The following is a 20,260-nucleotide window of genomic DNA, read 5'->3' as shown; positions in this document are numbered from 1 at the left end:
GTGCATAGGCTGGCTGGAACCAGTTCCAGGGTCACTCCAGACCCTGTGCTGGGGAAAAGCCCGCCAAGGAAGTGGGTGTAACCACCCCCCTCCTGGTCCCACCCATAGGGCAGGACCTAGTCGCGTGCCAGCCCCCTTTTCCCAGATAAAGGTAGAGACTGGCCCCCTTCCAAATCAGATCATCTTTGAATCCTGAAACTACTTTCTGCGAAAGGAACTCAAGACTTCTTCCTAAGATTTCTCCCTTGTGACTAAGGAGTAGTCACCCTGCATCCGCAGGCACCATCTAAGAACACTGCGGTCTGCTGCAAGTCCTTCCTCCGGAATCCGACTGCCCAGCTCGACGAGAACCGGCTTCCCTGGCACCTCTGACCTCTACCCACCTCTACAGCCCAGCTGAGAACCGTGGGTGCGACGAGACCTCAAGGGACCGGCCATCTGCAAGACTGCACGACTTCTTTCCAGCAAGCCCGCCGAGTGAATTCCTGGTGAGTGCTTTGGGGTCCGAGAAGCCCCCACCCTGAGCAGCTCCAGCACCGAAGAGCAGCCCCCCAGCATCTCCACGATCTGCGTGGGGCCCTTCTGCTTTCCGCTGCTCACCGCGTTGTTTGGCTACTAGCCCGTTGGCTTGTGGCCTCCCTGACGACGCCCGACGACATTTCTGCTGCTGGTCTGGTTGCTCCAGACTGGCCCTTGCTCCCTTCCAGAAGAGGAGCACCCCGGACCCTCCTGGTCCACTCAAGACGCCATTTTGAGTCCACCGCGTGGGCTTGAATTAGCCAAGGCTTGTTGCCCAATCCTGGGTAACTTCGACGCCAACGACTTCATCCATCGTGGGACAGCTCGCACCTCCATCCTGGTCGCCGACAACGCCTCCTGGTCCGAGAGACTGCAGAGCCCAGCAGCGCCCACTCACCTGACTGCGGTGACTTCGCCCGGTGCCATCCTGGTGCCCACTTAATCACTGGCTAGTGATTCAAGAACTTGGTCCCCTCTGCTTTCAGGTTTTCTTCTTCCTTGATCCAGGCTTGGATCCATCGAACTTTCCTTCACTGGTCGCCTGCCAGCAACTTCTTCCTTCCAGGCTCCCGGTCCGGCAACGAGATTCCCGACGTCTTTTCAGACCTATGCAGCTGCAGCCCCTGGGCTAGGTAACTTCGGCACTTCGGTGTCCCAGCATAGCCTCACTATCCTAGGGTCAGGATCCACTGTCGTTTTCTTCCTACCAGGTCGGGTTCGCCCGTGAACACTAACTTTGCCTTTACTAGCCTCCATAGACTTTGTCCCGCATCCCGCGTGAGAGTGCACACTCTGCACCCGAGTCCCCTGGGCCTCCTAGTAGTAATCTAACGATTCCCTAGTCCAGTCCTAGCGATTCCAAAGCCTATTAGAACTGTTACTTACCTGCTAGTAATTCGCATTCCACTTTTAGTGTATATGGTTTTTCGTGCCCCTCGGGCATTTGTGTAACGTGCTAACTTAAAAGTATTTTCGTAAGAGTTTTGTTGTGTGCTTAGCACCCTGTCCTCATAAAGAGTACAGGGTTGTTGTGATTCTAATAAATACATTGTTTATTTTCATAACACTTGTGTGGTGTCCTTTCACTGGGTGTTCAAGGGGTAATGTGATGGTAAAACAGCTGGCTTAACACGCCCTCTAGAGTCTTAGCCTGCTCGTATCCATGCTACTAGGATAGCTGGTCTATAAGGTTGACTTACAACCAATCATCAATAAGGGTTGTTTGGACTGATATATAGTGATCACTAGAATAGTGAACACTGCACATCAGGCCAACTTCTCACATTGGTGAGCAGCGGTTGGGATTTGAGCTTGCTGTTGTTTTACCACACATGCCCTAAGAATATCTTGTGAAAGATCACATAAGTACTAAAGGTACATATAACTTAGCTTAGAATACTCTGAGTTCTACTGAACCAGCTGTTGTAGCTCCTAGGGCCTAGCACACCCTAAACTACAACTCTAGCAAGGGATCAGTAGGCAAACATATAGTGTAGGTAAGTGCACCACTTACACCTCACTAGAAAAGCATGTCGACTCAGGGGGACTCTACTGAGACTCCCCTGGTCAGTGTTGACCCTCCACAGGTCACTTCAAGATATGCAGCTCTCAATTTTCAGGAGATGAGGCAACTCTGTGTCTCCATGAAACTGAAGCAGGGGTCTAACCCCACCATTCCCTTTCTGATAGGTCTCTTAGAGACATATGATGCCAGAAAGCTCTCTCAGTTACATGAGAGCATGCCAGCCTTAGAGGGAACCTCTGGGGATCCAGACCTCCCCAACACTGATTCAGCAGTTGAGGAGGAGGATCAGGAGGTACTCTCTGGGGATGAGGTAGACAAGGGTCTTGAGGTAGTCAGAAGGCTAACTAGGACCAACTTAGACTTACTTGGGCTAGGATCTGGGGGCCCCCCAGTACTAACCCGAAGTGGGCCTAACCTTGGAGTTAGGAGAGATAGATCTCTTTCTAGGGACTCCAATAGATCTCTGCACTCTAATGCCTCTTCTCAGGGGAGAAGGAATCCTCCACAGAGGAGATTTACTTCCCCTCAGAGAAGGGAGCATGAGGCTAGGATGAGACAAGCTGAACTGAGGATTGAAAGGGAAGAAATTGCCCTGGCCAAAGAGAAGCTTGCCCTGGCAAGAGAGCAGCAGATGAGTGGGCTAGCTCCCACTGGTGGCAGCAATCTCCCAAGAGATAGAGAGAAGGGTTTAGATACTAAACACCTGACTAAAATAGTGCCCCCCTTTAAGCAAGGGGATGACATCCAGAAATGGATGGCTGCTCTGGAGAGGGCCTGCACTGTGCAGGGCATTCCCCAGAGTCAGTGGGCAGCTATACTGTGGCTCTCCTTTGATGGTAAAGGTAGAGATAAGCTCCTCACTACAAGAGTGGAGGATGCTAACAATTACCAGGTCCTGAAAAATGCACTGGTTGATGGGTTTGGTTTAACCACTGAGCAGTACAGGTTGCAGTTCAGAGACACCCAGAAAACTCAGTCTCAGGACTGGTCAGACTTTGTTGATTGTGCCACTAAGGCTTTGGAAGGCTGGCTACTGGGTAGTAAGGTTACTGATTTCAAGGGATTGTATAATCTAATTATGAGAGAGCAAGTCTTAAATAATTGTCAGAACCAGTTATTACACCAGCACCTGGTAGACTCTGATCTGACCTCTCCACAAGAATTGGGTAAGAGGGCAGACAAATGGGTCAGAACCAGGATTAGGCCCAAGAACCAAGGTGGTGACCAGAAAAAGGAATCAACCAAGCCTCAAGAGAAGGGTGGGAATAAATCTTCAGATCAAACCACACCAGGGCCCCAAAAATCCTCTGAGGGGGGTGGGTCCCAAAATCCTTCCAACAATCAGAAGAAACCTTATTGTTATCCCTGTAAACAGGTGGGTCATTTAAAAACTGACAGCAGTTGCCCCAAGAATAACAATAAGGAAAACATACCCCCAAGTAACATTCCCAAACCTCCTGTTACTACTAGTAGTAATCCCCCAGGTGGTGGGAGTGCCCCCAAGAATTTGGGTGCATTTACTTTGGGAGTTCCTGGGGACTCTGGCCTAGCCAGGTCCCCAAACTTAGATACTCTTGTCTGTGAGACTGGCATGGGGTTTGCCAACTTCACAACTTGTCCCAACACTTTGGGCAAGTACAGACAGGAGCCCCTCATCAATGGTATAAAAGTTGAGGCCTATAGAGATACAGGGGCTAGCATCACTATGGTGACTGAGAGTCTAGTCCCCTCAAGGCAACTTTTACCTGGTGCCACATACCAGGTGACCAATATTGATGGAGTACAGAGAGATCATCCCATGGCAGTGGTCAATCTCAGCTGGGGAGGTGTCACTGGCCACAAGAGAGTGGCAGTGTCACCAAACTTGCCTGTAGATTGCCTACTGGGGAATGATTTAGAGCTCTCAGCCTGGGCTGAAGTAGAGCAAGAGACCCATTCTAGAATGGTGAACACCCATGGTAAGGTTAGTGGGGCAGTGGTAGCCACAGCCCCAGTCCAAGATGTCCTCCCTGAACAGGTCAGGAGGGTTGTGCCAGTCACAACCCAATCTCAGACAACTTCCTTCCCAGAACAGGTTGTCAAGGCTGTCATGGTAACAGCCCACACCCAAACTGAGCCCCCTCCTGAAAAGGTTGGGAGAGTTGTGATGGCCACAGCTCAAACTCAGACAGATGACAGTGTTGTGAAGCCTGAAACTATGGATCACTCCACTCAGACAGAGAGTATTGAGGAGGAAGAGAAATCTCCCTCCCACCAGACTTTAGGAAAGGGTCAGCCTCCTCAGGGAACTGATCTGACCCCTTGTGAAGAAACTGCCACAGAGGTAGTCAGGCCTAGCCTGACAGAACCCCTGATGTCAGTGGACCCTTCCAAGGTGGGATCCAGTCTGGAGCAGGTAACCTGCCCCTCTCTACCCTGCCTCAGTCAGCCCAGGGCTGTAGAGGTCAGGGAGGCCAGTGTTGGACCCCAAAGGGCCCCCTGTCCAAAAGAATCCCCCAATCAGCAGATTAAGGGCACTGAAGCTAGCAGTCCTAGCCAAGTGAAAATAAAACAAACTCCTGAGGGATCCCCCTTAAATTTAGTTAGGGACCTCCCCCAGATGGACACTGTTGGGCACAGCCAGACCTGGGACCTAAGGGCCCCAAACCTGACCTGTCCCTCCAGTAAGCCAAACAGAGGGACCCAACCTCCAGCTGTAGGTAGCCAGAGGTTGACCCTGAGAGCCCAAAACAACTCAGTCTTGGAAAGAAAGGCCTCTATGGTAGAAAATGATTGGAGGAAGCTGAGCCCAAAATTAGTGGAGCCTCACTTCAGTACTCCATTTCAGCACCAGCCTTTTTCTTTGACAAAACACACCACAGGTAGAGATTCCCTATGGTGGAGACCCTCAGACGCCCTTAGGGTGAGGGATTGCTTAGTGGACCATGACATAGGGGGTAACCATGCCAGTGCTGGTACTTCCTTAAATGGCCACTTAGGCAATATAGGCTTACCTGGACAAGGATAGCCTTATCTCCTTTCGTTTGGGGGGGGGTTATGTAGGAAGGTAGATCCCTGACTATGGTTGCCCCCAACTTTTTGCCTGGTGTTTTGCTGGTTTTCTGACTTAGTTGACCTGAGGCCCTGCTATTCAGGACCTCAGGCCCACTGCTCTCTCTGTAAAATGGATTCCATGTACCTTAGGTACATATCTAAATTGGATACTGAGCCACCTTATCAGTCCCTGTACAGTGTACCTTAGGTACCCAGGGCATAGGTGTACCCAGGGCCTACCAGGGGCTGCAGCATGTATTATGCCACCCCTGGCTGGCCATCCAAATCTGACACAACTGGCTGCTTGACAGCTGGGGCAAGGTGGTGTAATCACCCTTTGCTTTAGATATAGTATACCTATATCTAACCCTAAAATGGACACACAGATCTCCTATCAGTCACTCCTATGGCAGGCCTTAACAATCCTGAAGGCAGAGTGCTTGGAATCGTGTGAGATGGTGCTCTGGCATGAGCTGAGCCTGTCTGCGGCTTTCGGGATCCATCCCTTAGCCGTTTCCATGATATCGCATACCATATACTCTTAAGTGCATTATAATCCTCGCGGTTATGTGCCAACTCTGGTATCGCTTTATCAAAACATGTCGAGTAAGGTGTCACACGAATTGGAATACTAACCCCTCGCCAATTCTGGCGACGGGGTTAGCATTCCACCCTTCTAGAGGGACACGACATGCCTGTAACCTATAACCCGGTTAAAAGTCAGACAGAGCCTTAGCATCCACAAAATGGATGCTGCCACCGAGACACAAGTCTGCCCTCCTGCTGCTGGGAGTCCTCCCAGAGCAGGAGATAAGGACAAAGGGTTTCCTGCCAGGGGCGGTGCCAGCACCGTCCCAGACAGGGTTTTGTGTATTGTAGGTAGGCAGGGCTTCAGAGGAAGGTGACTGCACGTGGCACCCCGGTGCTCACTGTGCATAGGCTGGCTGGAACCAGTTCCAGGGTCACTCCAGACCCTGTGCTGGGGAAAAGCCCGCCAAGGAAGTGGGTGTAACCACCCCCCTCCTGGTCCCACCCATAGGGCAGGACCTAGTCGCGTGCCAGCCCCCTTTTCCCAGATAAAGGTAGAGACTGGCCCCCTTCCAAATCAGATCATCTTTGAATCCTGAAACTACTTTCTGCGAAAGGAACTCAAGACTTCTTCCTAAGATTTCTCCCTTGTGACTAAGGAGTAGTCACCCTGCATCCGCAGGCACCATCTAAGAACACTGCGGTCTGCTGCAAGTCCTTCCTCCGGAATCCGACTGCCCAGCTCGACGAGAACCGGCTTCCCTGGCACCTCTGACCTCTACCCACCTCTACAGCCCAGCTGAGAACCGTGGGTGCGACGAGACCTCAAGGGACCGGCCATCTGCAAGACTGCACGACTTCTTTCCAGCAAGCCCGCCGAGTGAATTCCTGGTGAGTGCTTTGGGGTCCGAGAAGCCCCCACCCTGAGCAGCTCCAGCACCGAAGAGCAGCCCCCCAGCATCTCCACGATCTGCGTGGGGCCCTTCTGCTTTCCGCTGCTCACCGCGTTGTTTGGCTACTAGCCCGTTGGCTTGTGGCCTCCCTGACGACGCCCGACGACATTTCTGCTGCTGGTCTGGTTGCTCCAGACTGGCCCTTGCTCCCTTCCAGAAGAGGAGCACCCCGGACCCTCCTGGTCCACTCAAGACGCCATTTTGAGTCCACCGCGTGGGCTTGAATTAGCCAAGGCTTGTTGCCCAATCCTGGGTAACTTCGACGCCAACGACTTCATCCATCGTGGGACAGCTCGCACCTCCATCCTGGTCGCCGACAACGCCTCCTGGTCCGAGAGACTGCAGAGCCCAGCAGCGCCCACTCACCTGACTGCGGTGACTTCGCCCGGTGCCATCCTGGTGCCCACTTAATCACTGGCTAGTGATTCAAGAACTTGGTCCCCTCTGCTTTCAGGTTTTCTTCTTCCTTGATCCAGGCTTGGATCCATCGAACTTTCCTTCACTGGTCGCCTGCCAGCAACTTCTTCCTTCCAGGCTCCCGGTCCGGCAACGAGATTCCCGACGTCTTTTCAGACCTATGCAGCTGCAGCCCCTGGGCTAGGTAACTTCGGCACTTCGGTGTCCCAGCATAGCCTCACTATCCTAGGGTCAGGATCCACTGTCGTTTTCTTCCTACCAGGTCGGGTTCGCCCGTGAACACTAACTTTGCCTTTACTAGCCTCCATAGACTTTGTCCCGCATCCCGCGTGAGAGTGCACACTCTGCACCCGAGTCCCCTGGGCCTCCTAGTAGTAATCTAACGATTCCCTAGTCCAGTCCTAGCGATTCCAAAGCCTATTAGAACTGTTACTTACCTGCTAGTAATTCGCATTCCACTTTTAGTGTATATGGTTTTTCGTGCCCCTCGGGCATTTGTGTAACGTGCTAACTTAAAAGTATTTTCGTAAGAGTTTTGTTGTGTGCTTAGCACCCTGTCCTCATAAAGAGTACAGGGTTGTTGTGATTCTAATAAATACATTGTTTATTTTCATAACACTTGTGTGGTGTCCTTTCACTGGGTGTTCAAGGGGTAATGTGATGGTAAAACAGCTGGCTTAACACGCCCTCTAGAGTCTTAGCCTTAGACTGCTCGTATCCATGCTACTAGGATAGCTGGTCTATAAGGTTGACTTACAACCAATCATCAATAAGGGTTGTTTGGACTGATATATAGTGATCACTAGAATAGTGAACACTGCACATCAGGCCAACTTCTCACACCGATGAACATAGGCGAGGGCCTAGGGAAATGAAAAGGGTCTTTTGTAAGGAGGTATAGTATTTGTCAGAAATGGTTCCCATTGTTTCACAGTCATGTTCTCTGAAGAAGTTGGTCTTCATCTCCTTTCTGAATTTCAGGAGCTTTGCGGCACCTCTGGTGTTGAAGGACGATGATCCAAGGACAGAAAAGTCCTGTCTTCAGGTTTTCTCTTTTTTCTGCAGTGTTTAGTTTCTAGTATAATTACACGCTGACTTCCTCTATGGCACTGTTCACCAGAAGTTGCATTTTCTCTCTTAGATATCCATGGTGATTGTCCTGGTGAGGGGCTTGTTTAAGATGCAGGCGCTCCTGAAAGTGATGCAGGCCTAGAAGGGGAGTGTGAGAAAATTGGGTTTTGCTGTCGTACCCTCCTTTATGCCTGGCGCTTGATGCAACCTTGACTGAGAGTACTGGGTCCCTGCTGTCCAGATTGCCAGTACTAGTTTTCTTTTCCTAAAAACATGTCAAACATGGTACTTCTGTCCCGTAAGTCCCTAGTAAGTGGTACCCTGGATACCTAGGGTCTGGAGTCTGAAGAGGAGCCCCTGCGGACCCCCCTGACCCCCCCCCCCCCACTATGACCATGGCACTGCCCCTGCAGCTGGTATACCCCTGTGCGGTTAAATAATGACCATGCCAGCTAGCACTGCCTAAGATACAGGTAAGACACCCCTCTAGCATGCCTTCCAGCCCTAAGGCAGGGTGCACTATATCACAGGTGTGGGCATATCTGCATTAGCAGATATAACCCAACACTATTAGGGTATATTCCTTAATATTTTAAATGCCAGTGAAGCCTTAGATAGTGCATGGGCTTGGAACCCAACAACTCTAGTTCCACAGCACCATGATGGCTGCACTGAACACAGGAGTGATCAGTACCAAACTACTCCTTTCAATAAATCCACACTGATGCCATTGTAGGATGTATTGTACCATGTATCCAGAGGGCACCGCAGAGGTGGCCCCTGAATTCCTACCAAGCAGCCAGCACCAGACATGTTTTTGGACTCCTGGGTAGAGAGCCCTGGCTCTCTGGGACCAGAAACAATGCACATCCTGGGCAGAGGTGACTTGCCTCCTCCCCCAGGATGGGCCAATGCTTGAAGAGGGAAGCTTCAAAGGCCCGCCTTTGTATTGCGACCCCCCCCCCCCCAGTCTCTGCTGCTAGCAGCAGATGGCAGAGCCTGGTTTACATCCCCACATTGGGCAGGAAAACGTAGAAGAACATAGGGTGTGCCCACTTCTGCCAACTCCACAGCTAGGGTGGGAGAAGCGAGGTAAAGCACAACTTTCAGTTGCCACCTTGAAGATGGGGAGACCCCTTCAATCAGGTCTAGGTTTATGCCCTCTACAAATGGAGGGTGGCATAATATAAGGTGTGGTCACCCCAGTGTAGGTATCCATTGGTCCTACCTGCTACACCCCTAAATCTAGTATTTAGGTGGCTCTCTCAGGCCTAGAAACTAGATCTGCGACATCCTAAGAAGCAAAAAATGACCCTGCAGAAAGGACTGAATATGACAACTGCCTTGGCCCCAGCCCTACCGGCTTGTTTCCAGCTTCTTCAAACCTGCGACCAGTCTTGCAGTCAGCGACCTCTGAAAACCCTGGGAAGACTGCTGCCTGCAAACAATACTCCAATCTCGTGTGGACAGCAGACCTGTCCAAGAAGAAACAAGTTCCAAGTACCCCGGATCCATGTCTCCAGCCCAATCTAAACCAGATGCCCACGGTCTGAGTTGCTCATCTGTGCAGTGAAGTCCCCCCAGCGATCCTGACCAGTGCTGGATGACCCCCTCCTGATCTCCATGGTGGCACTTGCAGTGTGAATCCAAAGGCTTCCCTTTACCACGACCGGTTCCAGTAGGAAGACTCCGACGTCGAAAGGCTCCCCTGCACCCGAAGCCCCTGGGCCTTGGTGAGCAGAACCAACAGTACCCCTACGAAGCCCTGCCTCTCTATTTACCTCTGCCGTTGTTGGTCTCCCTCCTGCAACATCCGGTGCCACGCCTGCAGCCCGTTTGTCAAAAGAATCTCCATTGAGCACCCAACGTCGAAATTGTACCCTGCACCCAGCCTCTGGTGGTGTATGTTTGGTGCTGCTGTGTGCTCCCCCCCACTCTCCGCCCAGTGCGTAACCTTACCCCAAAAGCTTGGCCCCAGCAACCGATTTACCTACCTGCAAGCAGTGTGGCTCCAGGCAGCCCCAGTCTCCTCTGAAAACCATTGGGCCAAACTTATTTTGACTTCTGCAACCAGCTGCCCCTGTGCCACAGTTTTGTACTCACCTGACCCTTGCCGACTTTTGGTTCAGAAGACTTGGATTATAACTGCATTACTTACCTGTTTAATCACAATATTGTTTTCCCCATTGCATAGGATAACATTGAACTGCGCTAAAATGTTTCTAAGTGTCGATTTTCCAAAGTGAAAAGTACTTTTATTTAAAAACGTACTTGCCTTATTGTGAAGATCTTGGTCTTAAAATAAAATATAAACAAAGTATATTTTTCTAAAATTAGTCTGGATCAACTTCCTGAGTCATGTGTCCATTATTGATCACTGCTGTGCAATAGGTGTCTTACACTCCTCTGCATTGGGCCTAAGGCTGCTCGCACACACTACCGCTAATAGAGCACTTTGGGTTTTGTATTGAGACATGCACTCTTGGGGAAGCCCTGGACTCTGTGCAGAGTAGAACCAACCAGTGGTAATACCATATGCAGAGCCAGCTCCTTACAGGGAGCTGCTCTCACACACTACGGATATGCTCGAAGAATGGCATGCTCGTGGACTGACACAGAAGCCCGACCTGGCCTAATCAAGTCAGATTGTTCTGTAAAGTGTGCCAAACATACCTTTTGACATGCCCCCATAAACGAAGTGAGAATTCTCTGTAAACCTCTTTTTTGGGACATACATTTTTGCACTGCATGGATCTAGTACACTGTATCCGTCATTCTTTACAGATTCCAGGAGCGCTTGCAACCCAAAGAAACATTGTTCCCATCTAATTCTTTATCTTTGTTCTTCAAATCCTCAGACATTTCTTCCAGAGTAGCACATTTGAAATTCATATTAACCACATAGGTGTTACCCGACCGTTCACATGGTACAGAATGATCTTACGACGTGAAATATCTCTTACCGGGGAGGACAAACTACTGTCCCATCCCTGAACACTGGCTTGCAGACAAACTTTGATGACATTTGGAGTCCCTAGCTGCCAACGTTTCAGATTCGTATGTGGGACATTTTCCTAATTTTAGTGCAATCATGATCGACATTTCTACGACTGAGTGACACTTATAGCGAGCAAAATCAAACATTGAAGTAGAAGGAAGCCATTACACCCATTTGCGTGTCATGATAGTCTGAATCATACAGTATGTGTTACCCAAGACCATTCATTAAAGGGCTTGGGCCATTTAGTGAATGATCTTACAGTAGGTATCAACATTCAAGCTGACTTCATCAAAGAAAGAACATTTTGGAATGCTTACTGGTGGTGTCTGTTAGTGGTGCAGGAGAGGGCTGTTGCATTCTCTTCAGATGATGCTCCTTTAAGACAGAACAATCTCTCAGACGGGCAGTTGCTCTACAAAAGCGATTAGGAGACATAAGTTAATGTTCTTGAGTGTATCTGCCTGCAGAGATGGTCTTGTTTTGACAGATGTATTATTTTTTTTGTGCATTATTATATAGTTATATGAGAGCATCAGCGAAGCTGAGGGAAGCCTGGAGAATACGGCTTGAATTCTTAAAATATTGAACTTGTTTTAAGTCAAGTCATGTCCCACTTAGACACGAGGGGTTCTTCCACTGAGAAGATTTCCCTATTTTATGTTGAAAGTAAAAGCTATGGCATAATTCCATTACAATCCCTAAAAATGTTACTTTTTCCACCAATAACCTTTCTCATTCAATTCTGAAATTGTGAGTGCGACACTCCCTTTTATGGTTGTGCTGAATCAATACTAGACATGTATTTGCAGGTATTTTTTGTTGTTGTATGCCTTGGGATTGTGCACCAAAGGTGTATGTTAAAACCCAGTGGCTGCAATGTAATCTCAAAAGTATTATATCAGCCCAGTCAATTCCAGTGGCAACCTGAACCTGCACTTCAATGCCAGAGGATGTTTGCCACAAACGCCTGATCCCTGAAGTACTCGGACACAATGCGTGCTCCACCCCAGCTTTAATGGGTCCCACAGCCCATGAAAAAATGCTTCCCATTTGCAGAAATGCAAACAGGCGACACATCTGTAAGCACAATCCACCTACTTCCTTTCGACTCAGTGCTTGGTTCTTAATGATGAGTGTGTGCGCATGTGGCCCCAGGGAGAACAGAGCCATGCATTTCCCAGCCTGAATGAAATTATTTAGGTTGCCCTCTATCTCACCAACTTCCCGTGGAGCGCGACTCTGGCTGCACTGCAACGCCAGTGACTCCAGTACGTCTCGGGCCCTCTTTCAGCAATTGAATTTGGCGCGGCTGGGGATCAAATTTATTTCAGGGCTTCTCAAACAGACAGCTGAGCCACACGAAAAAGGCGGCAGCTGGAAGTGCGAGCAGGCAGCGATGCTGATGCCCGCACGAATCCATAACACCTAACGGGCGAGGTACATTGGTGAAAGTCTGACTGTGCAAAGCGTGCACACATCTCCATTAATACACGTCTGGATTTGCACAAGTACATCGGACTTCTGCAGCCTCCTACAAGTTTACTCCTACGGCAGGTCTGGTCCCCGCGGCAACTCATAATAGTATTAAATACATTGTAGTATTAAGCAGCAGAGTCATTAATGCGCACTGGAGTTTTATTCAGAAAGCGCTATAAACGGCTGGTCTTGACAGCTGAGGCGCGATGCATAATGCATTTCAGTGCAGTGATGCGGAGCACCACACTGAAATGAGTTAGTCGAACGCCTGATGCGTGGTACTTGGCAGTACTTGGAGACTCTCTATGCTTTGGTAAAGTGCTCTTTATTAATTTAAATCCACAGATAAATAGCTTACTTTCTTCAAGGATGAAACAATGAACAGTCCATACAACAGGTTTCCAGTGCTGAAGCCACCTGCTTGCTCCATGGTGGAGAATCATTGTTGATCACCCGTGCTCTAGCATCACAAAGCACTTTGGTGGGCCTTTGGGAGAAAAAACTGAAGATGGTTTCTACAGTATGGCGTCATCGTTGGATTCGGGTCAGCATCATACAGCGTCGTCCTGCCTCAACCTATGGTTAACACCTAGAATTATTTATTATTCATTTAAACAAGATGCTTCTCTGACCCCAATCAGGAGAAATGAGGCGCACTCGCAACATGTTTAGCTAGACTTTGCTCTAGATGCAAAGCCACTGTTACTGGTAAGTAACTGTTTCCTTTGACAGCTATTGATTTGGTGATCTTTTCATGTGTTATTCTATACATTCTGACCATGATAGGTCTCTAGTCGGTGTCTACCAATGACTAGAATTTAGCACACACAGTCCGGTATATGTACACGTACCTGAGCACCTGCCTCACCCTGGCCAATATTTATCATTCTCAGATTTTAAGGTGAACATCCTGAGCCTTGATGATTTAGCACCGAACATCCAGTTGGACACACCAAGAGAGTTGGAGAAGACCCAAAAAGTAAGTATCTATTTTGGTTGTCTTTTCATATCATTCTAGTCTAACATAAAATGCTAATTTCCTTTTTCTGCGATCAACATGAACAGATGCCCAAATCGGATATTTTATGTGTGATGTGCTTCTGTTGGGGATAAGGGCTCTTCAGGATTGACTACTGAGGCACAGATGGACGGGGCCACTTACGCAAAGGAACAATGGATTTATAGGCTGTGTAAAGGCATTTTGTGGTTCTAGGAATCAGAGGAAACATTTAAGAATTCACCCGCATGGAAACCACATGTGAATAGACCCGAATATCTCTAAACATAGCTTGCAGTTGTACAAAAACAATTGGAAATAACAAGAGGACGAGTGCTATTAGTTACACCAGACAAAAAGTGACCTGCTTTAAGCGCAACTAGTAGATTGCGCCCTTAAATAGACAGTGCCCACTTCCTCTTTAATAAGGTTTCTGACTAACCATCCATTTTTAACAACGAGAAATGAGTTTTAAATCAAGTCACGGGTTTATTTCACTTTTTATTCCAGTTTGTAGTTAAAAAAATATTTATAGTCATTCAGTAGAATATGTCCGAAACAATGATATCATTTAACTCTGAAAAGCTCAAAAAGAAACTAAATGTATGAAGCAGAGTACCTCCATAAATTGCATTTTTAGAGAATGTAAGCAGACCCCATAGAGGGTATCTGTTCTAGGTACCTGCACTTTACAAATACACCGCAATAAAACCATCTCTTTTACCAATGAGACTGGGCAGCCAAAGGTGACATCATTACATTTTTAATACAATGTTTTCACTCTAAAATAAAGATTTCCTGCATTTCACAAGTGGTGTACAAAACCTCTGTGAAGACGTTCGTGATGGAGAATTATTCATTCTGCTGTATTACCTCCTATTTTGTTGGGAGGAGGAGGATTCAATTTTTTACCAGAATTGAGGGTGTTTGGATTTGGATTATACTTGATTGGAGGATAGAAAAATATTCCTGACTCCGTGCACTAAATTTCTGTGCTTTGTGAGTTATTTCTTGCATCATAGTATCTCTGCTGAGGATTACTGTGCAGAGGCTCGGTGTGGTACATAGAGCTTGATCCTGTTGGGGATCCCAGACAGGTATTCCCTGTTGATTTTTAGATGGAAGGCCATGGAAGATATTGTCAATAACAATTACGCTTTTGAGGAAATGTCGTTTTCCAGAAATTAGGGTGGACTGGGATAATTTGTAACTCTTGCTAGTATTCCTGAAGCATTTTGGTGTTTTAGTTCAGATGAATTAGATTTTAGTGTACACATAAAAAGAGTTTGTTTCTCTAGTTGATCAACCACCACCGCTAGTCCTATGTCTTTCTCCATGAAGTACCAGCTTTGAGTAACTCAAAGTATATCGTTGTTCGTGTTCATGGTCTTTTTTTAATAGGACTGTCAGGGTTTTGACCTGAGGGTGGACTTGGTGAGGGGGAAGAGTATGCTGCCACGATTTTCAATAAAGTGTGCTTCGAACATTCTAGTAGGATTGCAGGTGTGACATTGTTGCAGGTCAGTCATTTGGTATCCTTGTATGGTCTTTTATGGCTGAGAGATAGCTCATGAATTATCAGAGTTCTTCTTTCTGTGGCGCCCCGAGTGGGGTTTGTGGAGACGGCCCACATGCACACACACCCCCGTACTCAAAAAAGAATAAAACCGTTGGGAATACAACATACATGGCAAGCCACCATCAAGTACAACTATTGTCACTTCTATACACATTTTCTTTTGAGGTGGGCATACCATAGGCAAAGATATTTTCCAACTGGGGGAACACATGTTTCTTCACAGGACTACACACTACATGTAAGGGTAAAAGTTAGGTCCACCAATGTATCCAGTGGTTTGTACTTTTGAGACGCCTCGACACCACACTGTGTAACTCACAAAGCAATTAGAGTGGCTGTGATTGACTCAATGGTACCGTGATGCTCCTCGATCTCTTCTGAGGCCAAATCAGCTAACAATGAGGTGACCATCTTGTCTAACATTTCAGCCCATAGCATCAAATTGTCCTCTTCTTTCCCATTTGTTCGCACTTCTTTCATATGCCTCTCCTCCACTAGTGCGGAGCTAGCTACATCCCTAATCAAGGCCTGCACCTTTGGACCGTTATATGCCAACCAACATATGGTTAGTCATGTTTTATCTACTAGCAGCCCTAACAATAGAAGGTAACTTCTGCTTTTTTATTTTTGAGGGAGGGTAGAGCTCCTAGAAGAGTATTATTTATTGGCATTTTTATAAGAATCGCTGAAACTTCCTTCATTCTCCCTATGAACTTCCCCCAGTATTGTTCCACCTCAACACAACTCTAAACCATACGGAGCAAAGCCACACTAGCATTTTACATTCAGGGCATATGTCAGGTAAAACATGATGGTGTGATTTAAGTATGATACAACACATGAAAGTGTAGCACTTTGAACTTGGCATTACTGTAAACCTCCCTCACCTGGGCACATGCTACTCCCCGTCCAACAAAGGTTCCTGTGTGTACTCCTCCCATCACGATCCGGCTTTCAAAACTATTGGAAACCATGTCTTCATATCAATCAATGTACTTGTAAAGCGCGCTACTTACCCGTGAGGGTCTCAAGGCGCTGAGGGGAGGGGGTGCCGCTACTGCTCGAAGAGCCAGGTCTGAGGAGTCTTCTGAAGGCAAGCAGGTCCTGGGTCCGCCGTAGGTGGGTAGGGAGGGTGTTCCAGGTCTTGGCGGTGAGGTAGGAGAAGGATCTGCCGCCGGAGGTTGTTCGTTGGATGCAGGGGACAGCGGCGAGGGCGAGGCGGAGCTGGTGGGGGGTGTAGAAGCCGAGTTTGCTGTTAAGGTAGGCTGGTCCGGTGTTGTGGAGTGCTTTATGTGCGTGGGTGAGGAGCTTGAAGATGATCCTCTTGTCGACGGGGAGCCAGTGTTGGTCTCTCAGGTGGGGGGTATCTGAGATTTAAGACACCAACCGCCAAGTCGATCCCATATCTAATATGACTTCAAATATGTCAGTCTCGACCAGAGCCAGTAGGAAACCCGCCCAGATGTCACATTTCAGTTACCTTAGCAAACTGCATGAATTGGCTGGCAACCACACTCAAATGTTTTTGTATCTGCTGGAATATAATATTGTTCTTTGTGAAATAGGTCAACTAGGTTGTCGCAACCTCCCTCCTTCCATCTCAGCACGGTCATGTGATTACTCTAAAAGGCTGAACCCACCACATTGGTAAATTGCTAAGGAAAAATGGGTTTGTTATACTACATTCACCACTGTTTCCGACAATTTAGCTACCAGTTCCCACGCACATTCCTTAAAAGCAATAGTTCCCTCTCTGGACAAGGGCACTTTTCTGTTGTTGTGTATGAGGTTATGTTAGATTATTCTTTATTTACTATACAGGGTAAAACATAAGTTAATAGTAATATTGTTGCTATTTCAGAAGGAAAAAAAGCTATCAACAAGAGCACAAAAAAACAAAAATATCCAATCTTTGGAAGATACAGACATTCAACTTCCAACTGAAGATTTTGTGAGATTTGGCAAAGAGGCGACCCAGGACTCAGATTCAGCAAGCGAAATTGCAACCGAGACCGACAATGACATGGAAATCTCAGAGCATTTAAATATAGACTCGACCCCTCGCACAAGGATCAGGTTTTCAGGCCCAGGAGACACTTCTTCCCTGCAAGGCGAGAGCACGGCAAGGACTGCCTATTCCGATGATTTTGAAAAATCCACCCATACTGCAGTTACCAAGGACACGGACTCTGAGAAAACCATGTCACACCCACCCAGCTACTCTGCCTCCTCAGGGACAGATTCATCATCTCTCACATCCAAGTTACCGGTTCACACCAGCCCTTTGCATCCCAAAAAGAGGCGAGGCGAGGGTAAAACAAAAGGCGCGGTTAAAGAAGTGTCTGTTCAGACAAGCGATCCAGCTTTCATCTATCACTGGTCAAACCGTAAGTATTAAAAGAGCTTAACATATGAGAATTTTTTTTAACCCTAATTCAGTTTCATTGGACTCTTTAACTCTTCGGAACTTTCCTATTTAGCAAAGAATAAGTAAATTTCTAAATTCACAAAAGTATACACCACAGAAACTTCTAAGCACTGCTGGTTGGTGGACAGAAATAAGATCAAATAGGTTAATCACTACATGCGAGACTGTGCAGCTGACACTTGATCTCAAGAAGCAACAAAGGTTCAATGTTAACATGTGATAGAGTGGCCTAGTGTAAATTAGAATGAGTACAATGATTTGCTTACTTAATTATTAAATAACACTCCTGCAACAGAAGTTACTAGAGTGCTTTACACAGAACACAATTGACAGTAAAACATGAAGTCAACAAGTGATACTCTAAACGATAACAGTAGCATGGGGATGTAGTAACTATGTAGGCTTCACGGAACAGACATTCTTCTCGCCATAGTTTCAACTTTGGTGTTTTAAAGATTTTCCCAAATGTACTTTTAATTTTAAACACCTAGAATTTTTTATATTGTAGAATGGAAATTTGAGAAGGGTCTGTAACTTGACAGAATACGTTTATGGAAAAAGTTAACTCTTGGGGTTTGCAAGTTTCCAGATGGGGAGTGCTTAAGACGGGGGCTGCATATGCGGCAGGAGGTCCTTCTGCCGACTCCCTAGCAAACCATGAGATTCATCCCTTCTTTGAATCTTTCCACAGTGGCGGGCTCGGCGGTCCTTGGTCCAGCCCTTGGACAAGCATACATCGATCCTGTTCCCATTGCTAACCACGTTGTAAGCCCCGATGCGGTTGAAGGTAAATATCTAATACAAGAATGTACAATTGTTGGAGTGATTTGACTTGACTGGGCTAACATTGGCAATGTAGAGGAAGCTAATGATGTGTCAAAGATTAGCGTAATGCTCACAGATATCTTGGTGGCAGTCGTGTCACCCACTTTCCATTACCTGCCAGGTTTCCAACGCCTGAAATGTCACTAGGAATTTCTTCCTCACGTTATTAATGCATTCCATCTGCAGGAGTCCGACCCTTCCAAACAAAACAAGGAGACACCGCAAGAGAAACTGTAGCATGTTGGAGCAGTTGCCAATACCCGCTGTTCATCTTCCCAAGTTGTGACATGGAGTTACCACTACTCCTGCCCCCTGTAGTGGCGTGTAGGCGCCACTAAAGTCCTACTACAGACAGCAGGGTTTTCTCGCTGCTCTAGCCTTCTGTAGTGTAGTGTAGTGTATTCTGAGAAACCTCTTGAGTAAGAGGGTTTTAGGAAACAAACCCTGCCCATGGCAGCATCCCCTCCTTCTGTGGCTCCTGATGTCCACCAATGAGAGTGCCTGCCAGGGCCATGTGTTCCAGCTTGCTGCGCTCTGGCAGAGTTGCTCACAAAGAGCAGCAGCTGCCATAGGGACAGTTGTACCGGTGTTGCCGCTCCTATTGTGTCTCCTGTGACTGGGACAGCTGCGGTTCAGTAGGTACAATGAATTCCCCCCTACCCTACCCGCCGCCCCCACTCACACAACCACTTTCTTCCCTTCTCTTACTTCCCTACAAATCTCTCCACATCTTGAGGCTGGTGGAAGCTGAGAATTACAGAATGCTATTGTTAGTATCTGCAGCCACTTCATTGTCTTCAAAGAAATGCTCAACCTTTCCATGTTTTCACATGCATTCTATAATGGCATGCAAATAAGAAAATAAAAAGGAAGTCAACAATTCTAATTGTGTATAAAGTTCAGGGTTTTTTGGGGGAATGAGCGAATTGAAAGTTAACAGTCTGTTTTCCACAGTGGCCACCTTTCCACATCACAGCCTTCTCCAATTCACCAAGCCATTTGCTTTTTATTATTTATTTTAAAATAACATAACTCCTCCACAGGCCTTATGATTAGGGTCATTCTCGGTTGTAAAAAAGCAGACAGGCAACCTGCATTGCCATCACTAGATGGGGTGGCTTATTCCAAAGCCCGTTTCAAAGGCTTGTACTGGTAATGATAATCATTTCATGTTGAATTATGATACATTTCCGGCAGAAATGGACATAGGCGAACGTACCATGGAATATACCTTTACTGCATGCTTCCACAATTAAAGTATGATTCTGAAGTGATTAAGCTGCCCTAACTTAATTATCTTTCTGCAGCAATGACTGCTTATAGCCCTGCTGTGTTCGCTTTGAACGACATGTTAAAACAACAGTTGCTGTTGACGCAGCAGTTTGTGGAAATGAGCCGCCATCTTCATTTGGCATCACTGGAGTCTTTGAAGAGTGAATCCTACCACTACATCACACTGGAAGAAACCAAGGAGGTAATTTCTTGTGTGCGCATGTTTTCCTTATCCTTGCTCACGGGCAGGAGCAAAAAAAAAAAAAAAAGAATACAATGACAACATTACATGTAATTTACGCTACATATATTCACGCTAATGTTTTACATTACAATGTCAAGTCAAGGATCACCCGTTTGCATGAATGTCAAAACTGGGATTACAATCCAGATGTGAAGGTTCCCAGGTCACATACCAGATGCTAGTGCATCACAGCCTTGGAAAGGGCAGAAAAGTAAAAGTGGTCATTCTAATACAGTTGTATATGACTTGCTTGGAAGGTAGTATCCTCCTTCTCCCACCATGTACGTTTTCCACCCTTATCTGAACCAAAATTCTGCCCGATACAATTTTATGCTGTTACTGGGGTCACTGCACGTGAAGCATTTTCTAGGTCTGCCCACTTTTTGTATTTA

The 20,260-nt window shown here is 47.2% G+C and overlaps 1 protein-coding gene across 3 annotated transcripts in view; it reads left to right on the top strand.

Moving 5' to 3' along the window:
• Positions 1-20,260, top strand: part of C12H19orf44 (chromosome 12 C19orf44 homolog) — a 39,979-nt gene that overhangs the window by 19,139 nt on the left and 580 nt on the right. For all 3 annotated transcript variants that reach the window (XM_078670600.1, XM_078670601.1, XM_078670599.1), the window contains exons 5-8: positions 13,417-13,502; positions 16,961-17,486; positions 18,219-18,314; positions 19,660-19,826. In XM_078670600.1, coding sequence (XP_078526726.1) covers positions 13,417-13,502; positions 16,961-17,486; positions 18,219-18,314; positions 19,660-19,826 — 875 coding nt within the window. The remainder of the gene's footprint in view (positions 1-13,416; positions 13,503-16,960; positions 17,487-18,218; positions 18,315-19,659; positions 19,827-20,260) is intronic.

Source organism: Lissotriton helveticus, chromosome 12 (assembly GCF_964261635.1).
Source record: "Lissotriton helveticus chromosome 12, aLisHel1.1, whole genome shotgun sequence".
In the NCBI taxonomy this organism is placed as follows: domain Eukaryota; kingdom Metazoa; phylum Chordata; class Amphibia; order Caudata; family Salamandridae; genus Lissotriton; species Lissotriton helveticus.
Note: the sequence above shows the minus strand (reverse complement) of the source record. Positions and strands in the feature narration are given on the sequence as shown.